The sequence below is a fragment of the Electrophorus electricus genome, chromosome 2 (genome assembly GCF_013358815.1).
Source record: "Electrophorus electricus isolate fEleEle1 chromosome 2, fEleEle1.pri, whole genome shotgun sequence".
Classification (NCBI taxonomy): domain Eukaryota; kingdom Metazoa; phylum Chordata; class Actinopteri; order Gymnotiformes; family Gymnotidae; genus Electrophorus; species Electrophorus electricus.
In genome coordinates, this window is record NC_049536.1 from 4,710,090 (window position 1) to 4,735,027 (window position 24,938).

At 41.4% G+C, this 24,938-nt stretch overlaps 3 protein-coding genes across 4 annotated transcripts; 1 reads left to right on the forward strand and 2 right to left on the reverse strand.

Annotated features, from left to right (window-relative positions):
• Positions 1–6,404: 6,404 nt before the first annotated feature.
• On the reverse strand, positions 6,405–7,328 carry LOC113573131 (galanin receptor 2a). The gene has a single exon (XM_027003204.2). The coding sequence runs from the start codon at positions 7,326–7,328 to the stop codon at positions 6,405–6,407; it is 924 nt and encodes a 307-aa protein (XP_026859005.2).
• A 1,633-nt stretch (positions 7,329–8,961) lies between these two features.
• pthlhb (parathyroid hormone-like hormone b) lies at positions 8,962–10,192 on the reverse strand. The gene is made up of 3 exons (XM_027003299.2): positions 10,142–10,192; positions 9,657–9,778; positions 8,962–9,349 (listed from the first exon to the last, which is right to left on the reverse strand). Exons 2-3 carry the CDS (start codon positions 9,776–9,778, stop codon positions 8,962–8,964), a joined length of 510 nt encoding a protein of 169 aa, XP_026859100.1. The 5' UTR covers positions 10,142–10,192.
• Positions 10,193–20,136: 9,944 nt separating this feature from the next.
• tmpob (thymopoietin b) lies at positions 20,137–24,600 on the forward strand. 2 transcript variants are annotated; one of them, XM_027003303.2, is made up of 6 exons: positions 20,137–20,787; positions 20,982–21,099; positions 21,319–21,495; positions 21,938–22,035; positions 22,540–22,622; positions 22,893–24,600. In XM_027003303.2, the coding sequence occupies exons 1-6, from the start codon at positions 20,557–20,559 to the stop codon at positions 23,242–23,244; spliced, it is 1,059 nt and encodes a 352-aa protein (XP_026859104.2). In that variant the 5' UTR covers positions 20,137–20,556; the 3' UTR covers positions 23,245–24,600. The 2 variants fall into 2 exon arrangements, with proteins under 2 accessions (XP_026859104.2, XP_026859105.2); XM_027003304.2 differs by having other exon boundaries at positions 22,543–22,622.
• Positions 24,601–24,938: the final 338 nt, after the last annotated feature.

The following is a 24,938-nucleotide window of genomic DNA, read 5'->3' on the forward strand; positions in this document are numbered from 1 at the left end:
TATGTAGGTAGTCTAGTTACAAATTAGAATGTTTACATGATAAAACATTTTATATTAACAACAAACCCTTCTGTTGTTGTTTGAAAGCGTGTGTTCCATGGCCAATTTGAGCCTCTCTTCCTGGTGCTGTTTCTTCCAGAATTCTGTAAAGCAATACATGTATATAACTGGTAATGAAGTATATAGACAAAGTTGATGTAGCTTTATGTGGTAAGGTAATTTAAAGATTCAACCATACAGATAGCTGAGGAGATATTTTTGGATGAATTCATATTAGAAACAAGTTTTAACTGTAAGGCTATTTTTTTCCGATAGGCTTAATTTTCCTATAATGATAACCTTCAAGTTTGTAGTTGCGACCTTATTGGGTCTTAATTATATACAGACTTCTCTATATTCTCAACTGAAGAATGCAATGTGTGGATGTTAGCTTTATTGTCGGATTGTTAGGTTGAGTATTCTGTCTTGGAAAGACAGGGTTTCAACCCAACAGGCACAGGTGTCAAAAGCTACTCTCAGTACTAAGAAGTTCATTAACTGCAGACCTTCACCACAGGAGTTTTCTATCTTTATCGTAGCTGTTTACATCCCTCCCTTGCTAGCGTGAACAATGCACTGCAAACTCTGGCTGACCAAATAAACGTTTTGGAACAAAAACGCATTTACTTACTTTTCATAATCCCTGGGGCCTTTAACAGAGCAAAATTAAACCATAAACTACCACAATATAGACAGCATTTTAATTGTCCCGCCAGAGATAAGACACTCAACCCTGCTACAAAATATGCATGTTGCTCTGTCGCCTGAGCAGCCCTGATCACTGCGTGCTTCATCTTATTCCAGCCTACAAACAAATACTAAAATATTCAAAGCCTGTGGTAAAGCAGTGCAGAAATGGACCTGCAAGAAAAGCAGGAACTTTACAGCTATTTCAACTGTACCAACTGGAGTGTTTTGAAGCTGCATCTGGACACTCCTCACAGCAGTGCTCTGCCAATAACCTCTCTGACTTCACGAGGGGGAGCAGAGGCCATGCTGCTCGAGGGGGCAATGGTGGATACAGTGAGCAGCTTCAGGCTCCTTGGTGTCCACCGAAGATCTCACATGGTCACTCAACACCTCACGCGTCGCACTACGTGTGAAGCCTGAGGATAGTCGACCTGCCGCGACAGCTCCTCAGTGCAAACACAGATCCACTCTGGAGAGTATCCTGACCAGCTGCATCACAGCGTGGTATGGCAGTGACCCTGCTGTTGAATGCAAGGCTCTCCAGAGGGTGGTGAAAACTGCCCAGTACATCACTGTACCTGCTCTCCCACCCATTCAAAAAAACAAGATGTCATCAGAAGATGTCTAAGGAAAGCCAGATAATGACGAGTGTTTGCATCCCTGACACTCTTCATCCTGGCAGTGACCTACTCAGAAATCCTCCGTTATGTGAAGAGTGCTATGGTAAATATGTAAATACATTTTGTACAGAAGTACATTTTGTGTAGTTTTATATAATCTTTTTAAAAACCTGTTTTCCCGAAATTATGGGACTCTCTTGTTTACAGCTACATTTTCATGTGTCTGCAATTATGTAAGCTACCACAGTTTGGGCTTCACCAGTAGATCCTCCAGTGCACATCACTGGAAGAATGAGATGAATAGGAACAAACACGACACAAACACCTTCCCACTCTGCTGTTCAGACCTACAGTTAATAAAACAAACATCAGTTGGTGAGCTTCTCTCAGCCTACAGAGTCCTGAAGATGAAACACACCCAGCTGAGATTTAATATAAAAAAAATTTTTAAAAAAAGGTCAGGAGAGTTATTTCTCAGGGACTTGTTTCCAGGGAAGTCGATGCCCTCTGAGCCAGGCAACAGTGTGTCTCCCTGGTCCTGATGACGCCACTCTGCTGTTTGAGGGACAATTCAAGAGTGGCGACCTGCTGCTGGCACTCAGAGTGTACACACCAAGCTCTACCTTTGCTTTTAAACATATGCCTCCTTTGACCAATACATAACACATTTAACATCTGACTGTTTAAAATCCATGATGTTCACAATACTGGCAAATTAATGACCACTAAACATTTGATTGTAGTGGTTCTACTTCCAGGTGAAGAACATCCGAGTGGGTGCACACTACCACTTCATCATCACCACACCTGCTGAACGGCAGCAGTCTGTACAGGAAGGGTCAGCCTTGCTGTTTTACTCAGAGCAAAAGGGCCTACTATTCCAATGACCATGTCGATCTGGGGCACCCGTGTCACTCTTTCCCTTTGACCAAGGATGTGTGCTACTTTGCTCACTGCTACCCGTACACCTACACAAAACTCTGGAGCCACTTGGCAGAACTGGAGCGAGACCCGAGGTGCTTGCACTTCTGCGAGGTGCGGACACTGTGCCGCTCGCTGGCCGGGAACCTGGTCCCGGTGGTGACTGTCTCCAACCCCAGCAGAGACGGAGGGTCTTCGCTGAAGCCAGCTGTGGTGTTGTCTGCACGGGTCCACCCTCAGGAGCCTAACACAGCTCCTGGGCCATGAAGGGCATTAGAGACGGCTTAGAGACGCATTTGTGTTCAAGCTCCGGCCCATGGTCAGCCCTGTTGGGGTAAGAGTGGGGAACCACCGCTGCTTGCTGACAGGAAGAGATCTGAACCAAATTGACAGGTCCAAGCTCCAAGACTCCTTCCCTTCAGTGTGGGCCACACGGAGGCTGGTGCAGAGGTCAAACTTTACTGCGCTGAAGCAAAAGTGGTTGTGCTTTTTGTACTCTTTGGAATATTTCCAAAAAAGGCTTCATATTTGTGATTGTGATGAATGCTATATGATTCACAGAAGAGTATATGCTATTGTGTATGGTGTAGCAGATGCAGTGCTGTACCAACAGTAACCTTGTTTTTGTATTGTTTTTTTGTATTTGTATTGTATTGTTTTTGTCTTTTTAATGACTGTTACAGTTACTGTTGTCCTGTGTTTCTCAGGCTGTGTGAGGAGCGTAAAGTGCTGCTGTACTGTGGCCTCCATGGTCACGACGTCTTCACCTACGGTTGTGAGAGTCCCCAGCAGGAACTTAGGTTTCTGCTCGGGAGTCTTCCCACTCATGCTCCACAAGAACTGCTCTGATATGGTACCATTTTTTCTGTCACTTTTAACTTGCAGATTAGGGACTGTGTCTCTACTTGTCTCTATATTGCTTGTTTGTGTTGTTTTCAAGCTTAAAGGAGTCACTGAACTAAATAGTCCAATGCAGTGTGTCTTCAGTTTAAGGAACCAGTAGGATGCCCCGCTGGAGACTAGAGGTCATCAACAGCTTCACTTTGGAGACATCTCTCTGTGGCTCCACCATGGGTAAGCTGCCTCTCTTGCTTTTAAGCCTTGACTTTGGCTTAAAATCCTTATATGCAAGGCTTTTAAGCAGATTTAAACAAATGAGAAATCTCTCAGCCTTTACACAAGTCACTATGTATTGAATACCGGTCAAAGGAAGGGGACTCAGTTTAGTACCAAAGAAATTTTGTGGGCCGAATTCTGTGACACGCTTCTGGATTACTGTGACCCAGACAGGACAAAGGTGCACTTGTGTGCACTCTGCCTTATTTGAGGATGTGTTTCTAAAATATTTGCATTCTGTAAAAAATATGTACTCATCAAGTATTTTACTAGAAGCATTTACTTTGTAGATACACTTTATAGGCGTACAATTAGAGGCTACAGCCCAATTATTGCTATCGACACTTAGTGTTAGCCACCTTCCAACGTTTCAGTGTTAGTGAGTTTGTGACCACAGTTTCTGGATATTTAGGGTCCACAGTTTGTAATTGTAAACCTATAAAATGCACCTGTAAGATCGATGTGCATAACACAGTGGTCAGGGAGTGTAGGTACAAGGTAGCTATTTAAGGGGGTGGTTTGCACTGACGTTATATCTGATTTTTGGTGTAGTAAAATATTTGCATAGGTGAGATGCAAAACATGTTGAGGCAGGATGGTGGACAGGCAGTTATCACTGCACCTGCAGATGTGGTGAACACCTCACATGATGCAGGCAGGTGAGACTGAGCTTTATTATATCTGAGCTGAAGCGGAGGGACATATGTGGACAGTGTGCCACATTTGAAATCACATACTGGTGTTTGGGCTAATCGAAGTCCTCAGACTCTGATGGACTGCCAGCCCACCTGCAGGCTTTTGATGAGGTTGTGTGGATTTTCTAATTGACCATTTTTGTTGCTGCAGACTGAATACCTTCTGTGCTAGGAAGTGTGTGTTCTCTACTCCAGGCAGAGTATCTGCAGCACCTGATGGCTGAGTATGAGAGGAGCAGAGTGCAGATAAAGCTGGGCTCACTGCTCAGTGGTAATGTCATAAATATATTTTAGTCCTCTTGCACCCCCATGCTATCTACATGTCAAACTAATGCCTCCTGGTTTAAATGTACTGCAGATATTGTGTGTGTGTGTGTGTGTGTGTGTGTGTGTGTGTGTGTGTGTGTGTGTGTGTGTGTGTGTGTGTGTGTGTGTGTGTGAGAGAGAGAGAGAGAGAGGGAGAATGTATGTGTGTTTGTGCGTGTGTGTGTGTGTGTGTGTGTGTGTGTGTGTGTGTGTGAAGACATACTTCAAAATTCTTGTCTTTCTGTCACAAGGTGGTAGAACGAACTTCCCCTGGCTAAGCTGAAGCCTCACCTCTTACCTGAGTCACTAAGCAATAAAATATTTTACTGTCTTCTTCCACTCTAGCCAGGGCTTTAGCCTGATAGTATTCTTAATACCATTCTCACATAAGGATATGTAATTGATGGAGATAAATAACTGCAGACTGTGGATAGGATGAGAGTACAGGTCACTTTCTAAGTCATTCTGGACAAGTGTGTCTGCCAAATGCTGTAAATGTAAGTGTGTGAACAATCATTTGTATATGTAAACACACGTGCGAGTGTTTGGAGATTACGAATGCTTCCATAATTGACGCAGCACTATGCAGCAGGACGATCCTGTCTGCTGTGGTCTCGCTCAGTAAGGCTTACCAAGGCTGCTCTCACAGGAGCCACTGCAGGCAGTGGACCCCAATCCAGGGCCCCTGCCAGCTAGCTCCAGGCTAGCCACAAAGGGTGCTGCTGGGATTTTGCCATGCTTTTCTTGCATTGCGCATGTGTGGTGTGAGTGTGTGTAGATGGAAGTGGTCCTGTAAATAACTGTGGATGGCATTCGGTTTGACTTTGCATGTGTATGCTTTAAGAAAGAGGCCATATTTAAGAGAGGAAAATAATTTAAAAATTGTGAATGGATGTTTTTCGAAATAACGATAATTTATGGTGAATTTAAGCAGTGATCACATTAAGTCAGTTAGTGTTTTTGTGGAAGTGGATCAATTTTCCTTTGACACGTAGGCGATGTAAATGTTTAACTTTTATAACATTCCATGATGTTCCTCAGGGCAGAGCTGGAGCTCTCTGCAGGATGGTCAGGGTCAGGCGTTTAAGCACGCATCTGCTGCCCAGTTTCCTTCTCGGCCCAAGCACTGCCTCACCAACCCCACACAACTCCCGGGCCTTTCTCACCTGAACACTGGAGACAAGACCAGTGGCAGACTGTCTCTAGTCCAGTGTGAGCAAGGTTTGACACTGCACAGGGCAAATATAACGGTAATGAAGGTGGTTACTGTACATTTTTATAGTTGATGAAATTTAGACTCTGTGCCAGATTTTTTGTGACTCACTGAGTAAACACAGGCAAGAGCCACTTTTTAATTTAGACAGTCCTATGAATTATTCATTCTTAATTTTACTCTACTGAGAAATGTGGCATGCCTAAGTAAATGTAATATTTTCATGCCATTTTTCTTACGCTGATTAAGTGTTGTTTCGTTTGACCTCAGTTAAGGGCATGCCATCTTGCACCAAATAGTCTAGTCTAGAAGATATGACAGACAGGTAGGACACATTTGTGAGAGTGAAGGGGTTTTATAAACATTCAGTTCATGGCAAACATTTATTTTGCCATCTTAATAAATCATTTTTAACATGTTTCACTTGTGTGTTTGTGTGGGTGTGGGTTTGGGTGTGTGGAAGAACAGCTTAACTCAGCATCTGTGTAAGTGCTGCCTGTGGCAAGAAGTAGCGCTGAAAAAGAGAGGAAGAGGAGCAGCCAAGAGGATGAAGGATATTAAAGAAAGCCGTTAACATTTCCGTATTTTCCACTTTCCCAGTGCTGTGTGTTTGAAAGAGCAGAGGTTTTCAGTAATTAAACACCTTAATCCTTATAACTGCAAACTATCAAGTCTTACACAGTCTACCCATACGCACACACCACACACCCAGTCATAAGTACTCTAAGAGTAAATTGCAGGTAACGTAAATGTCTCGAACCAAATGTCTCTGCATTTCAGAAGGTTTTGTTGCGTTCTTGTGCCTTAGAAGCTCTCGGTCACGCTGGTGACCTGGGGGTGCACCCTGTTCTGGGTGCAGCGGAGGAGCCAGGCTCTGTGTTTGGCCCGGTAGCGTTTGGACAGGAGCACATACAGAACCGGGTTGACGCACGGGTGCAGGAACTGCAGCACAGTGCAGGTGAAGTAGAACATGTCCCAGGCCTTGCCATGCCTGTACAGGCCCAGATACACACACAGTTCCAGGACATAACCGGGCAGCCAGCACGCAGAGAAGGTGCCCGCGGCCATAAACACCATGAGCGAGGCGCGTCGCGTGTTTCGGGCGCTTGCCGTTGACATCACGGGGCTCCTGTGGAGGAAGCAGGCCAGGCGTACGTAGCTGACAGCGATAACCAGCATTGGTATGAAGTAGTAGAGCACGAACTGGCTCAGCATCACCTCATAGTGGTGCTCCTGCGTGGTGGGCAGGCAGAAGGTGACGTTGGTCATCCCTGGGCCGATGCTCTCCTTGGTAGCGAAAATGCGCAAGGGCATACTGATAAAGAAGCTCAGGGCCCAGGCCACGACGAGCATGAGCACGACCAAGTCAGTAGTGGGTGGCTGATAAGGGTTGGTGACGATCATGACTCGGGCTATGGAGACGGCACACAGCGAGTAGGTGCTGGCGGCCAGTGAGAAGGCCAGCAAGAACTGGTAGACCTTGCAGGACGTGTTGCCCAGAGGCCAGGAGAAGCTGATGGCCGGGTGCAGGGTGAAAGGGATGAGAAGCAGTGTGAGGAAGTCGGCCAGGGCCATGCTGAGGAGGAGCACGTCTAGCCGGTTCTTGCGCAGGGTGTTGTGCTTGACGAAGAGAGAGAAGACCAGCAGGTTGGCGCCGAAGCCGACGCCCAGGATGACGCCGCAGGTGCAGGCGAATATCACCCCGTAGTGGTTGCTGAAGGCCTGCATGACAAGTCAACAACTGAGCTGGAGTACCATCCTGATTTGTACAGTTATCATTTTTACATATTTTGTAAAAACCGTTTATTACATTTTAGTATTAGGTATTGAAGAAATACATTTAAATGTTTTTTTTTAAATCCAAATCCAGTGACTATAATACACTTCCCACTTTTTTAGGTCCTTAATATTAACATCCTTTTATCAGAGTTACTCACCATAGTTGTTCAGTGTAAGAGAAGTCTGGATTTTATCACATATAAATTGTCCCCACCCATTGATGAAATATTATGAAAAAAGTCCCACTAGAAGCAACATGAACATTCTGTGCTGTGAAACTGGTCGCACCTCACAGCAGTCAGTGGTAGGAGATAAAGAGTGCTCACCAGGTAGGTCAGGCAATTAGTTCCAAATCAGTTGGTCATATTTAAAGGAACAGAACCAGCTTAACCCTTCACCCACGCGTCTGTGTAGGGAGCCAAGAGACTCGTAAGTGCTTTCAAGTCATAAATGGAACAATTAAAATTATTTTACTTTCATTATTTAGTTTCTTACATTTAGGTAAGAAACACCACAACCACCTGTTTTAAGAGAAACAAAATGACAGTGTAAAATGTTTGTGCAAAAGTACATTTCTTGGTTTTACCTGTTTTTGCATCTTTCTTTCAATTTTATAACCATGGACAATTCTATGTGCTGTATCACACCCTCAGACAATATAGAAAGCCCTGCTGGGATGAATTGATTTGTAAAGAGTAATTGCCATTTCTGTAACACAGAGCTTATCAGTCTCTGCTTTTTTTTCTGCTCTTTTATGATTTTTTAATGTCTTCGGCTAAACGCTCAGGAGGTTGACACAAGAGTGCATTATCTCTCTGTTCCATTAGCATGTGTAATTTTGAGCATGATAGTGTCACAGTGCAGACTTTATTCACTCATTAACACCCATATGTGTTCCACAGGGCACATTCATGTGTGGAACGGAATACTATTTTTAATGGAATATTTAATGTAAATGATCATTGATATTCTGAGACATGATGTTGCTATGAACCCATTCATTTTGATACCTCTCTTTTAATATATTTAATATATTTTGGTCAGCTTTTTTTATTGAAATATTATTTGAAGCAGGACAGGCATTATTTCTGTAACAGAACTTGTAGCCAGAAGTATCAAAAGAAGTGCTGAATTTGATTAAAACTACTGATGTAGACGCATAGCAAAGCTGTCTAAAGTGCATTGTTTGAAATTTGTAGAAAAATCAGCAGCACTGTGATAAATTCTCAGAATAAATATACACCATCAAATAAATAAATGCAAATATGGATGATTAGAGCAATACATGTAAAATGTGTAGGAATCTTTTCAAATCAAATACAGAAGTCAAATTTACAAGATTATTTTCAGTCAAAATAATAGTAATATTTGCAGGCTCTTGCTGTATTAAAAACAGTAAGTTTATACAACCATGAGTCTTAAACAGTGCATGGGACATTGTTTTTTTACTTCTGCTGGTGACTAGAGACTAGCCAATGGTTGGTTCAGGAATGCTCATCCAGAGTGGTTGATGGCATCTTCTCACACGTTTCACAGTCTTTGGCGTGGTCTCCGATCCTTCTTCTCCTGTCACTCACTCTACTCACTGACCTCTTAACGGCGCCTGGGCTGAACATGGCCATGTTCTTCTTTTAGTGCTGTCTCTCCACTTTCTCAGGCACACTCTCTTCTTTCTCTTGGTGGCTGCTTGCAGGGGTTGCTCCTTGTTGGTCTCCTGCGGCAGGCTGTCGCCGGTGTCCGTCTGCTCCAGCTGAAAGTCCAAGGGCAGGTCCTTGGCATTGCTAGCAGGTTTCGGCCTGGGTACGCCCCAGGTGACCGTCTGGGGGCTGACGTGACGGTTGGAGGGAGCGTCCCATGAGTCGGCAGTGTGTACCTGCTCAAAAAGCTGCTGGAGCCACAGATGCCTCTTCCTGTCCTGCAGGTACCGGCCTCTGTCGTGCATCAGTTGGGCATGGCTCACTGACCGTCTCCTAAAAAGAAGATGGGACGTTACAGTGGTCATGTTCAAGGCATGCTTTTTCTTAACTTTGTTCCCTTTCTTACTCACTGTATAACAGTTACAAGCAAAAACATCAAGTTATTCTTGCTGAGTAACAGCTATGCACTTTTGTTTTTGTGATAGTCATCTACATCTTTAGCTACAGCTTTGAGTGATTCATGTCAGATGAACATTACCCCTTCTAACAGTAGATGGCACTGTAAATTTATGGTTTGACTGTGGTAAATGATCATGTTTATTTTGAATTAACTGTCTCTTTGCATAGTGTCAGCACATACAGTCTGTTGCTGAGAGCATGGATGGGTCTCCCTTGGACAGGTAGAGGGATGCTGAGTAAGAGCACAGCGAAAGCCCACTGCCGTAGCATCATGCTTATCCACAAACCTCTGTTGCCCCTCATCTGAAAAAGACACATTAAATGTTAAATGGGTAAAAAGAAGTGCAATAACCAATTAAAAATGCTAGTTTTAAGTATTTATATTTAATTTATAATAGGCTTTTGCCGAGTTGTTCAGTAGGGGTAATTTGATTCCTTAAATGAAGGGTTAGTGATTGTGTCCCCTTATTTCAGTCACTATAACATTAAATATTACTTTGTCCCTTCTTAAGATTATACATAATTCCAGAAGTGCAAGCAGGTTATACAAGCAAGAACCTTATGAAGAACTATGTTGGAGGCACTGTAATGATGCCTTAGGTTTTGCCTGAATTTCTGTTGATTAGGAAACACAAAAGCACTTTTTATGTGGAAAAACGTACTTACATGTGTTCCTGCAGAGTAATTTAGGGCGTACTGCACCTCTTGACCATCTTGCTGATGGATAGTGCACCCAATATGTAACAGTGTCCTACTAGACCATGTCTGGATTACATTAGCTGCTGGGTAAATGGCCACATATCCAAATGCAGTAGATCCAGCTGAAGTCTTCTTATTTGCCTTCAGATGCCTAGTGGAGGGTGAAGATAGCAGAAGAACCTGCTGGCTGCTTGCGCTGCTGAATAGGATTTATGGCACTCACTCACAGGTTGTGGGCGTCTCTGATGGTGCCCAGCGGTCCACCAGCAAGTAAAAGAGAATGAGCAGGGAAAACCAGAGAGAGTGCTGCATACCTAACTGGCTTGTGTGTGTGTGCGTGCGTGTGTGTGTGTGTGTGTGTGTGTGCGTGCGTGTGCGTGCGTGTGTGTGCGTGTGTGTGTGCGCGTGCGTGCGTGCGTGTGTACGCCTGCCAAAGTGTACCACCAGACTGACACACCACACACGCGTTCTGAGAAACACACAGGCACACACCTTCAGTGGAAAGAGGTTGCCTCCCAGGCTCCCAGAGAGGGGAGGGACGAGTGCCTAAAGAATGAACAGAAGATGGCGTAGTAGCTTAAAACCCTTAATGGTAAGATTTTTCCTACTGCAAACATGAGTGTTTTACCTTTAAGCCTGGCTTCTTAGTCACTGCTTTTATTTCATTCCTGTTAACCAGGTGTGTCTCTTGAGGTGCGATCTGTTTGCAAGGCATTGTAGGGACACACTTTCAAAATAGGTACAATGAATATTATGCTTGAGCTTCTTGCAAACATAATTAAGGTCAATTCCATTTTAGTTCAACTGATTCAGGAAATGAACTGAAGTTGAGTCAAGAACTCAGACTGAACTCATGTCATAAATGGGCTGAATTGAAACAGAATTTAAATGGCCAACCTCCAATGGAAATTCCTAACGTGGCGTTTTGCCGCCCGAGCTGGTAGAAAGGTTTACTCACTGAGCACAGAGACCCTCCCTTCCCAAGAGATGTGCAGAACTGGGTGAAGAAAGCAAATAGTGTTGGCTGACCACTGTCCCAAGAGATCCTGACCATAACCTCAATGAAATCAAGCCTGTGGGTTGGTCTCCTCCCCTTCTAAGCAAACCTTGTAGCCATGTAATGGTCAAGATGGTTTTTGAAGATCCCACGAAACGGTAACACTTCATTTAAAGTACTATATAACTTGTGTACATTTACTGAATAACTGGTGTACATGGATTAGATACTTAATAGCATTTGATCTTTTAAGATGCTAGCATCTTCTATAAAAATCAAGCAAACAAACAAACAGGTGTCTCAGGATTAATGCCACACAATGCTCTCATTTAAATTCCCCTTAATTTTGTTTTCTTATTTTGTTTTTCTCCTGATATCTGTCTCTATGCAGTCTCTTAACCCTACACCCTTTAAAGGGTGAGCTTATTTGAATTGTTATTTGAATTACTGGAGATTGGTCTCACAACCACTTAGTAATTGACTCTGTCTTGTCACCCACACACGGGTGATTTTTTATTCAGTCTTAACTAGGTCTCAGACACTATAGACGCAAAATGCATTCCGATGTACTTTCTGTATTGTATCCGTTCAGCATTTGGCACATTAATCACACACTAAACTTCCCCTGTGAGAACCAATGAATCTATCAAATATAACTGATGTTTTCCTCTGGTGTGCATGTGTCATGCACTCTCGCAAGCTGCGAATATCCATTGCCTGTATCTCACATGATATACACCACCTATCTATGAGAAAAAACATGCACCCCCCTCCCACCCCATGGAAAAAAAAGAAAACCAAAAGACTGAACTTAGTGTTACCTATAGTGGTCCCTGATAGACTGTAAAATCCGAGGTAGATTTTTGTTTCATTTAAGTTCGCTCTTTGTCCTCATATTTTAATTATTTTATTAGCCTGTATGGATAGTCTCTCCATTGGCTGTAGAATACTGTAGCAGGTGATCACAGTCCTATCATCCCATAGATACCCTATACCTGTCATCAGGTTTCTAGAACAAACTATCTGAGAAGAGCCGTTTTCCACTTTCTCTGCTTTGCTTTATTGGGCTTGCATTCGAGAGAATGGTTAGGTGTCAAACCTGGATTTCTGTTTATTTATTTAGAACCATAAATCAAATCTAAAAAGCTAAAACTGAATTTAAGTGATTGAACCTTTTACTCGGTGGTAAAGACACCTAGTGAATAGTTTTCTGTTTAGCGCTGAATTTTAAGGGGAAAACCTCCCACTCTTATCCCATCCTTCTCCTCCCCTTATGTTTTTAAACCAGTTATCACTTTTGATTGATTCCTGGCAAGAAAAACACCCCAAAATGCGAGGTGCTATCACTCCCACAGTTCATTGCGCCCCAATTCTTGCGTATTGTTTGACTAATATTTGTTGTGTTTTCTAGACTGCTACTCCCTGTTCTGTCACATAAATGCACATCAGTATATGGTATAGAGACTTGATGTTGGCAGCATGATATGCAGAGAGCAGCCAAGCTCTGCAAAACCATAGAGGTCCAAGTATAATCACAGGTAATTGAACTCGGCTACCAAGAAAAGCTTCTTTTTTTCATTGGAAAGGTTTTTTTTGGGGGGGGGGTCTGCTCACTGAGACAGGTAAATGAATAAAATGTGTCATTTAACACCCGCCATGTTACCCCACTGACCACTGGCACTTGACCTTCTCAGCACTTGGACAAACTGTCATATGGCACCTGCGCAGGAGTTGTTCTTTTCTATAAACCACCTTTAAGTGATATGATATGTCACTTGAGAAACAGACCAGGCTTGGTGAACCAAACCACCCAGTATACCAGCTTGCTGTGAAATTATTAAGACTGATGTCCCCAGCAAGGCCAATATTTTTTGTTCTACTACTGAACGTCGGCAATTTATCATCCAAACATCCCACTGGTTTGTGTTGTGTAGGTACTTTTGGACCTCAGTTCGGTGGGTTTGATTTTGTGCCAGAGACAACATGGCCACCTTGCCAACAGACCGTTTAGAGCCCAAGCTGTGAATGCTTGTCTGAGAGTTACAGTAAATCCTTCTGCTAGCAGCACTAAGAAGTTTGGAAACCTACAAGGCTGCTTCCCCCATCTTGCCCAAACCTTCCCCCACCTTTTTGCTGCCTTGCTTCTATGGGGTAAATACCTTGCACTTCACTGCACACACACACACATTATCAACTGCAACTCACACCAACATTTTTTTTGTACCCAGCTGTCAGTGGGTTTACCACATTGTTATACATAAAACCTGTTGAAGAAGTGAGCTTATTAACAGAAGTGGTGCAGAATGTACTATATATTTATACTGGCAAAAGTTGTTTTGTTTTGTTTTTTTTTACTTTTATTAATAAAGGCTGTGCAACATATGACTATAACTGGTAATCAAATTCTAGTAGCATGCTTTGTGTCTCTATCTTGAGATAAGACATTTATTCTATGGCACCAGAAATTTAATTTGTCCAGATCCTTCATTTGACTTTAAAATACAAAACTGAGGCATTAGAGTGATCTAAAATTAATTATTCTGTAAAATGTATATTGCACATAAATATTGCACGTAAATATATATTGTGTAATATATTGATAGATACTGATTGGAGACAACGCTACAACACAATAATTTAACAATGTTTTTTGCCTTTTAAATAGTTCTTTGGACAGAATATCAAGATAAGGGCAAATATGATATGTTATTAGAAACAATATCTAATTTTTTTCACTTGTTTCAGAAATGAGGAGCAGGTGGCATCCTATAAGGTCTGTCAACATTTCAGTGGTGAATAAACCACATGCACAAACATGTCTTGATTTTATCTAATCGTCTGGAGGGAAAGTCCTTCCAGTAAACGGTCAGTTTGTTTAGCAACCTGCCATCCAACCATACATAAACTACACAAATATTTACTGCATAATGAAGGTGGATGAAGTTATTTTCTAATGCCCCATCGGTACTAAATAATTCTTACAGCAGCGCCATTGCATGATACCCCACAGCTAGGTGCGTGAAGAAGCACTTTGTAAGGCCATATACAATGGGATCCATCCAAATTTCAAGGGTTATGGGCGATGGAGCTCAGTAGGATCTGGGTGATCATACATCATGGGTGTTGCTGGCTCTCGACCCTGGTCCTCTGGTACAGAAAGGGGGCCTGAGTAGAGGTGTGGGAGACGGCACACCAGCGCTGTGTGTGCTGCCGCACAGTAAGGCCTTTTGCTGGCTGCCACGGCGTTGGAGACCGCAGAATTGCTGTGTTTACTTTAAAGCTGGTGCATAAGAGAACAGCAGACCACCGGCAGCCGCCACCCGCTGGGCCCCGGGCAAGGCCTACGGCTCATCTTTGTTGAAAATGGCTCAGGAACCTGCCGCCTGCGCAGGGCCAAGCTAAATTTAGCAACAACCTGAAAAAGCCTCCTCATTCTTAAAAAGCTGTTTAAGTTTCCATTGAGAGAGGGGTTCAGCAAAGGACGGGAACAGGCTAAGAGAGACTTTTTTTGTTTGTTTGTTTTCTGTTTTCCTTTTGTCTTGTTACTTTCCATTTTCCCTTTTATTGATCATTCCTCACACAGCTCCACTGTTACACAGAATAAAGTATCCGATATAAAGCTAAATATAAAGCTAAAGTTTTTTGTAGTTTCCCACTGACCTCTTCCTTTTCTTTAGCTGTGTGCATAGGTGCCCCAGCATCCAATTTGGTTGCTCTGTGCATGCAAATAAATTAATCTGATTCTCAAACACTAAGATCATATTTATACATTCATAAAACAACTAAGTCAGCAGCACTCTGAGAACATTCTCAGCAATACACACATATGGTCTAGGTAGCACAGTTCCCACAATTATGGTATGCTGAATCAGTCCGCTGAGCTCAATGTTGCAGAGTAATCTGTGGGGCCCAGACCTGCTCTTTGGGAAAGTGGGCCAGTTCTCGTGGTAAAGGTAACTGTGCTTGGCATCATGAGCAAGCCCTTTATGCCAAGCCCTGTACATAAGATCCCCAGAGTAGAATACTTGCCATAACACACAGAAGTCACACAAAGTGAATGTGGCCCTATGACATGGCTACCCCAGTGGAAAGGGTAACTGTTAAATGACAAGTTAACACCGTAGGTGGCCATAGGCATGGGCTTGTGCCTATTCAAGGTCTCCTGAAAACATCAGACAGAGTTCACATTGCCTTTGAATGCGACCCAGAACTGACATGAGTTGACCTTCATCAATATCTGCCAAACAAAACATCGCAATGGCTCAAATAATAATTGGGCAAATAAATGGAGAAGTTGCTTGGCACACAAATCACAAGATGGGCTGCCAGGGTTCGGGAAGGGGCGTCTCACTTTCCCTGCACTGAGAGATGTTGACATCAAGGTGTGTGTCCTATAAGTGCAGTTTGGACTGTCAACAGGGGAAATATACTGTGCGAAGGCTGCAGGACAGGTTTTTCCATGCCAGGACAAACCTATTCAGCCCCTGTGAAAAGGTCCGTCTCAGTCTGGCACGACACCAATAGTCTCATCTTAATTAATTATGAATAACATCCTTTGAGGAATTTGTTGCTGTAGGTTTGTCAAGGATTAGGTCCTCACCACTGCAGGAGAACAATCCTTAAGAGAATTTTGAGTACCGCTTCCACACTACATACTGATATCCAGCTTGAAGAATTTCATGTGAAATTAGCAGCAAGTTGATAGCATATCATCAATACAACAGAACAATAACAATAGAATGTTTTCTGTAAATTCTAATTAAGTAAAGAGAAGCCTCATACATTAAAATATGTATTATGAAATACATTACAAATATATATATATATATATATATATATATATATATATATATATATATATATATATATATATATATATATATATATATATAAAATATTGTTCATGCTCATTGTTTGCTGATCTTTTTCGTTGCTCATGTTCTTTGTCATTCTTCGGGGCTTGTTTATCATTCATCGTTTATATCACGCTACACTGGTATGTGAGTGCCATAACGATGATTGTTTCTCCATGTTTCATCAAATGTAATTAAAGGTCTGTCTACTTTGAAAGACACTTGTGCGTCCTGTTCCTTGCCCTGCACCACTTGAGCCATCACGCACATCAGAGATCTCGGATTTTGTTCCTGGGATCTGGTGGAGCCATTCTCCCAGTTTGGGGGTTACAGCCCCTAGTGCTCTGAATACCACGGGAACCACAGTTGCCTTCACCTTCCACATCTTTTCTAGCTTTTCCTTCAGCCCTTGGTATTTCTCGAGCTTCTCATGTTCCTTGTTCCTGATGTTACCATCACTCAGGATTGCCACATCAATCGCTACGGCCCTCTTCTGCTGTTTGACCACCACTACTATGTAATGTTGGTTAGCCATTATCATCTTGTCTGTCTGTATCATTGTGTCTGTCTGTATGTCCCCACAGGATCTTAGCACAGTCATTTTCCACCACCTTTGGGGAGATATCCTTGGAACTTGGAACTTCCAGCCTGTACTCAACGCAGATGTTTCTGTACACTATGCCAGCCACTTGGTTATGGCGTTCCATGTACACCCTGCCTGCTAGCATCTTGCATCCTGCTGTATGTGCTGGATTGTCTCAGGTGCATCTTTGCACAGCCTGCATCTGGGGTCCTGCCTGGTGTGGTAGATCCCAGTCTCTACTGATCTCGTGTTCAGTGCTTGTTCCTGTGTTGCCATGATTAGTGTCTCTGTGCTCTTTTTCGATCCAGCCTTTTCCAACCATTGGTAGGATTTCTCTATATCAGCAACTTCCACTGTCTGCTGATGGTACATACCGTGCAGGGGTTTATCCTCCCATGATGGTTCCTGCTCTTCCTCATTTCTATCCTCTTATGGTTTCTGCTGTCTGAGGTACTCACTAAGCACTTGGTCACTTGGGGCCATTATGGTGTATTCCCGGATCTTGGTTGTTTCATCCTGGATAGTGACTCTGACAATTACTGCTCTTCGGCCCCACCTCCTTCCGCTTACAATCTCAGAGTGTTGGATTTAGGATGAAACCCTCTATGCACTGTGAGGAGTTTCCTTGTCTTGTATACATATATGTATACACACACACACACACATACACAATTGTATGAGTTATACAGAATATAGTTATGAGGTTAGGGCATGTAGGCTAAAGTCTTTGTTAGAAAAGCGCAGTTCAATATTTTGAAAAAAGTTCATCAATCACATATCTATTATTGTATTTACATATCTCTCTTACTTCATATCAACATACTGGACTGGGAAGTGTTTAAAGAGTTTGTTTGGTAGTAATTCTCACGTCATCATAATCTAATATGACTTTTTTTTCTTATAGAAGCCCATGGAAGCACGACACATTTAAACAGATTGATGCCGTGCATATTTGTGCTACTGTGGCCCTTCAGAATATGCTTCATTTCTAGTTTAGCAAACCTAGACATATGCTTTTAAAACAACTTTTTATTTACACCCAGACGCACAGCTACCATAAATGAGACTGCTGAGAGCCATTTTTGTATTGAAAAAGATATCTTCACATTTATTGGACTTGATTTTGTGCTGCCCGGATGCCGGGCTCCTGTATACAGTGATTGGAGGAACTCTCAGAGAGGGTGGGCATCATTTAAACGTCATGGCAATGAACAGGACTAACAGCGTTTTAAAATCATCCAAATCAGAGAAATTCAAGCTCAGTCTATGTGGAGTGCGGACAGATGAAATTATTGACACATAAGATGACACATAAGCATATACAATCTGAGTTCATTAGCTACATCAATTGGAGTGACATCAACAGGTCTCGATAGGAGCTTCTCCTGCTTAAAACGAATGTCATACAGTCATACAGCCACAATACAATGGCCTAACACCATTTGAGCAACCTTGCTGTACTGGCCATAGAGAGGAAACTGGTTCTGTGAAATAAGTCCAGTTGGTATGACAGGGTAATGTACCATTTCCTAGAAAAAGAAAGCAGGGTGGAATTAACATATAAATAACCACAAATGTAATAATTGACTAATTGTATGATGTGAGCCTACACTGTGCTTCACCTAAGCACCAATGGTGTAGTTTGCCATCGAGTGTAAGTGATTAGTATGGTCATTTATAGACATTTATACACATTTTGATTGTTGTTATATGCATGCTATGAACCAGCTAATTAATATTTTACATATCTTTAAAAAAAATGGAATTTGAAGCAGATTTCAAATCATTTTAAACAAATGGGTAAGATTATTATTTAAAATATTTGTATAAAAAAGTTGATAATTTAATGAGGCTCTCTAGATTCAAATAAGAATGGATGGTAGTTGTATAGTGTTTTAATGACTGAAAATTGAAAGAGAAAATATATAAATTGGCATTTGTAAATCTGTCATCAACTCAGCAAAATTTACTCTGCATTCCTTTTTTAAAACCACTTTGGTACACACAAATGTTGATAATTACTTAGTGTTTCTTAGATCTTTTACTAAGGGCACCACAGTTATGCTTTAAAAGACACTTTCTGTGATTTTTGGCCTTCTTGGTGTTTTCTGTATAAACAAAATACAATGAAGACTGAGGAGGTGTTTCTTAGAAGTTCAACATTTTTTAAGTTTCACTCTCACCATCTTTGGCAGCCCGAGTTGGAGAACCAAGTAAAGATTAAGCACTAAATCGTGTGTGGTTTAAGTAAGCATTTGTGCATCACTGCCATAAGCTTAGCTATATCCTAGAAATACAATCAGGTCAGAGGGACCTGCCATCTCAAACCACTCTCACGATGGAAATGCAGAAGCCCTAACCACAGTGAACTGGAATGCAAAAAAGACCAGACAGTGGTCAGAAGCAACACACCCAGACACATACTCAGGACTCAAGTTCATTAAACGTGTGTAGGTTGTGAAACCGAGCTGTACAGACCTGAGCCCAGATAAGTGTAGTATTTGGTCAAAAGACAGGCAGCGAGTCCATGCGTGCGTGCATGTGTGTATTGGTGGGGGTGGTTGAACAAGGTCAAATGCCCGCTCGACTCAGACCAACACTAACCTTCCAGTATCGTGTGTGATCATTTTCATTATTAGACTAAACAACTGAATGTTTTAAATAACGCATGATCCCAGCTCATTTCAATAATTCAACTGACAAGGAGGTCAGTGAGAATCATTTCTTTCATCTAAATTTGGTGATATGTTAAAGGTCAGTCTTGAGACTGCCTATTAAGTTCCATAACCTTTTTTAAACTGTCACTATTGCGCGACAAAAATATGAAACTGAATCCACCTCAATCAGAAATTCATTACTAGGGCTTCGATAATTATGCACTTTACAAAGTTGCTATAATGTAGCCTATAACTACCCTGCTTGGGTAGTTATAGGCTACATTATTATAACATTATTATAACTGCCCGAAGTACCCTACCTCTTTCACATAGATGACAATATGTGGGGAGCAAAACATAACTGGGCATTTACACCTGGGGTATTTTAGTACTTTGATAGAACTGGACAGTTTCCACGCCATCATTCTGACCGGGTCTAGTTCATTGGTTAAGCATAGCTAATGCCGCCACCTTGAGGAATTTTTGTCTTGCCCGCCTGTGTGAGAGAAAAGGGAAATAAAAAACCTAAACAGTAAATACAAACATATTAAAATGGAAAGAGGATGCCATGCCACTGCTATTGTTTTTCCGCTTGATTTTTTTTTTTTTTTTTTGAGCCCACGTAACTTTGGATTTCACATTGCATTTTTATTAACTTAACACGTGTTTCTAAAACTGGTAAACGTTTCTACTCGTATTAAACTGAACGTTGTGTGTGTGTGTGTGTGTGTACAGCCAAGATCGCCATCAGCCCTTCACCTTGCTCTTTGTTTCGGCGAATGAGTGCCGTTTGTTTCAGACCAATACCTGGATGCCTTTTTGAAACGAGCCGACCAATAGCAGAATAACTTGTTTCACAGTGACAGTCAGAGGCGCGGACAGACACTCGGGACACGGCTAGCGACACCAGAGACTCGGGTATTTGTTCTTAAATCCAAGTAAACGAAGCAAAACTTTGCGCGATAACTATTTTTTTCCGACAAGCATCTATGCACAGCGTTGAGAGGAATTCGCATTTTGAAGCCAACTGCAGCTGTTTTCGTCGTGCAAGCCTACGAGAATATTCAAATATATCGGAGCGCGCCAGCCGGTTTGACGTTTGTCAACAGCGCTGTAAGATTGTCGGAAACAGCGAGTTAACTTTCAAATAATAGGCTTGCCGCTTTGCGTGGAGTGAAACGGAACTGGGTTTTTGTTTTTTTTTGGATTTGTTTTTGTTTTTGTTTTTTAGTGTTATACACTTTACATCTGCCTTGCCCTGGAAATAAGCTAGCTAACTTGGCTAACAAAGCATGGCGGAATTTCTTGAAGACCCGTCGGTTCTCACGAAGGAGAAGCTGAAAAGTGAACTGCTGGCGAACGCCGTGGCCCTGCCTGGAGGGGAGCACAAGAAAGAGGTCTATGTTCAACTTTACCTGAAGAACCTGACTGTGCTTAACAAGAGAAAAATCCCTCCACCTGACACTTTTTCCAGCGATGAAGAAATCACGCCAGTAATCTCTAACAGGAGTCGTTCGGGAAAGGTGTTGTTGTTGTTGTTGTTGTTGTTAATATTATTGTTGTTATTATTATTATTATTTAAATGTGATTTAAACATTTAAATGTGTATTATTATTATTCAAATGTGCATTTAGTGCATTTAGTTTTTTCGGATGTGTTTAAACTCAGCTCGAACCACTGAATTGATTAACTGGTTTGGTTTATGTTGATTCCATAGAAAGCTACAAAAAAGACAGATAAGATTCGAAAAGAAGAGTTGGATATTTCAAGTCTAACTGATGAAGACTTAAAAGATCAGCTGTTCAAGTGTGGAATCAATCCAGGTCCCATCGTAGGTGAGTTTCCTGTTTCTCCTCTATGGTGCAAATGTTAAAAGGTTAAAGGACACTTAATGTCTTACAGTGCAATCCCAAAGTAGACATTGTTATTTACATATACATAATGCATCATCATTTTTGCACATAATGCACTTTCTCACATCACTGAAGGCATATGCAGTTTATTAAATACAAAGTACAAATGCTTGTCTGAGTTTGCTATCCCATATATCGTAGCCTCAACTCGTAAACTGTACGAGAAGAGACTTCAAAAGCTGTTGGATCAGCCTCCAGTGGACACCACAACACCAGAATCTGAGATTGCGGTTCCAGAGACAGTAACCCTAAAGGCAGATGGAAATCAGAATGGAAACACGCACTCAGTGGAAGATCAGTACAGTGACAAGGACGAAGGTTTTATTCATTGCTGTTTTTGATTTATGTTTTTGTTTGAGTTGGGTTTTTTTGGGGGGGGGTGCTCGGTGTGGTTTAAAGGCCAAGTGTGTCTGACATTAATTTCATTGCCTAGTAATAACACTAGGAGAATAGCATTCAAAAGTTGCTTGCGGATGCTACATGATGTATTTGATTATTATTATGCTGAAAAAGAAATGTAAAGATGTTTCAGATAAAACCTTTTTTTTTTTTTCATTTTCGCACACTTAAACAAGTACAATTTAATTTTTAAAAATGTAATAACAATTACTTGGATATGGGTGATTTTTTTTCTTTTTTTTTTTTTCTTTCATATTTTGGGTACTTTTCGTTATTTTGTATGCTATGCATTTTCAAATCTGCTTAGCATCCATGATTGACATTCATTAATTTCTGCTGTTTTTATTGTCCTGCTTTGTAGATGAAGCAACAGTGCCAGTTCACATAGTGACTAAGCCAGTGAGAATCCAAGGAAAAACGCCAGTCACCACCAGAACAAGTAGCAGACACCGCAGCAAGGTAAAACTGATAGCAGCCTTAATTGGGGTTGCACTGATTGTATCATTAGTAATCACTATTGGGCCAATCCCACATGGTAAGTATTTCACTGTGCATCGGAAACATTAGGCCCACAACGTAGCGTGATGTTATGACACCCAATTGATGACCAGACAGCACAAGCAGCAACTAGCTAATAAAGTTCTGGCTATTACTGTAAGAATATCTGCAATATGGGATTTGCAATTTGTTTTACTGGCAGTACACAATCTATCCCTACAGCTGATTGACTCTTCATCTTCTCCTGTGGATTTGTATTTAATGCAGTTGGCCTGAAGTGCATAGAATTCTGGGTTGCAGAATGGATTTAAGCAGTAGTGGCTGACATTATCATCTCTGCACTAAAGCTTTATTCTAATTGTTCTGTTCTGTTAAACTTGACACCACATCTTGCGGAGTTCCTTTGGAATTTGTAGACTTTTGAAAGAGAACCAATGTCTGGCTGTACTACTTGTGTCTTCTTAGCAGGTACAGGAGACTGTAACAGATAGAGGTGATATTTTAAAGGAAATGTTCCCAAATGAGCCTGCTACACCCACAGGGATTATGTGAGTATAGTTAAAATTTCTCTTTGCATTTTTGTTCACAATCATTGGTCTCATCCTTCAGAAATAAAACTGATAGAGCAATACATAATTTAAACAATCCCACACTGGTAATGAAATTAGTAATGCAAAACATCATTGCTTGTTTTAGCCCTAAATTTACAGGTACATGTTTTATACACACACACACACACACACATTCCTATTCTTATCATAGGTTGGCTTAGCCCTATTGTTTTTTTTTATAAGTGCATGTTTTGTTTGTCTGTACAGTGCTACTTGTCGGAGGCCCATCCATGGTGCAGCTGGCCGTCCAGTTAGGCCAATGGACCTCTGGCCAGAAGAGTCCTTCCTACAAAAGAGTGTGTACAAGACCACCAGATCGTCCCTCATGGACAGTCACAAGGCTCCATCATCTGTCCCACGCCCAGCCCGCCGGTCCCTCTCCATCTGGCTGAAACTGCTGGTTTTCCTCATGCTGACAGGCCTCTTTTACTACATCTTTCAAAATGTGACCACTGAGCAAATCGACTCCTACAGGCTTGTCCTAGAGGACCGCGTGGTCATGCCTGTCCTCCGTGCGATTGGTGTTATTGGCCAGGAGGAGATTGGTGGTAACGAATGAGGGCCCCTTTGCTCAGAGCGTTTTCGTAGTGTGTGCATGAGCTGTCTATATTATCAGACTTTAGCCTCACCCCTATATGGTCTTCTGGAGAATTTACATATTGGCAGGGTTTTTAGTTATAAATATTGCTGTCCAACTTTGTACTCTTGTCAGAAAATACTTGTTTTAAGTAGTCTTTAACCTTCTTGTGAAATGTTTTCATCTTGCTTTTTGTTTTTGTTTTTTTGTAGCAGACAGTGGAATCAATTGTATTTGTATAGCTTTGTATCATGGTGAAACTGTTGCCAGTATGTCTATAGCACTGCAAGAACTAACCCCTCTATAAAAGCATAGCTATTTGTTTTGATTATCACCAAATTGGTTTTCTAAAAATGTTCAGTATCTTCAGCACAGGGTTAGCATAAGCTCAATGTGATTTCAGTGGAGGATTGCCATATGTACATAAAAATGATAACTGCTGAGAATTTTAGTTTCAGTTAATGTGGCATTATTGGGACAGTAAAGATAATGTCTTACATGGAAATTGCATCTTAAAAAAATAGTTTTCATCAAGGTGTATATTAGCATTTAAATATACCCAGAGTACTAGATTTTACAAGGCCAGCTAAACAGTTTGTTTTTGGGGCCGTGCGTACTAGTTATGGACCAGAGCTTGACCCAGCTCAGCACTTGTTGGCAATGGGTGAAATTTTGAATTCAATCTTTAACCAGTTTGTGGTAAGTGACTCATTTTAGTATTTTTTTTTATCTAATCGTCATGTATTGTGGACATGGTTGTTAAAATGCTCAAATCCATCGTGAATTGGACAATTTCCAAAATGAAAATAAGCTTGTCTGTTTTTTTTTTCTCTCCGGTCACTGGTTATCTGGTGAAAATACGAACAAAATTTTATTTTTCTGCTGTAATATAAAAATTCAGAAGTCCACATTCAAATCTATTTGTCCAACATGAAATGGTTTATTCCCTTACATTTGGAGGATACCTTTTGTGGTGAACTTTTATTCTAGGGAGCTTTTACTTTTGTATTTTACTACTTTGGTTTTTAATTGTCTTTGCTTTTAAACTGCAATATTTTTCTAAGGCTGTGTCTTCTGAAATTAACTTTTTAAATACAAGTACATGGAATCCTACATCAACATGCTACAACCAACATTTAGGTGTCTACCTGCTGTTTAAAAGGCAGAAAATATGGTTCTTAAAATATTGTATCAATTTGCACTTTGTCACTGGGCAGCTAACAGTGGGTAGATGTAATTACAGAATTTGATCTTTTCATTCTGAATGAATTTTGAATGTTTATTATGGGTCAAATACAATAACTGCGTGAAATAAAAAAAAAAGAAAGACAACTCACCCTTCCCATTCCCTTTCAGTGAGATTATATACATTTAAATTTAGTTTTTGTTATACACATGTTTTTGGGGGGAGGTGGAAACTGGTCTCCCACCAATAATTTCTGCTAACTACTCAATAGGTGTGTGTGTGATCTAGAGAGAACAGGTCAAGTCTGACAAGTCCTAACATTAGATAAGTTCTCCTGTTAAGACCATAGACTGTATACAGTATTTTGTCATTCATTAGGTTTGGAAGTCTGGCCTTTTGCAATGAAGCACAACTAACACAATATCCCATCTAGTGAACATGAACTGTAATTGTCTAATGGCCGTTCTCGCTCATAAACAATAAAGCGGGA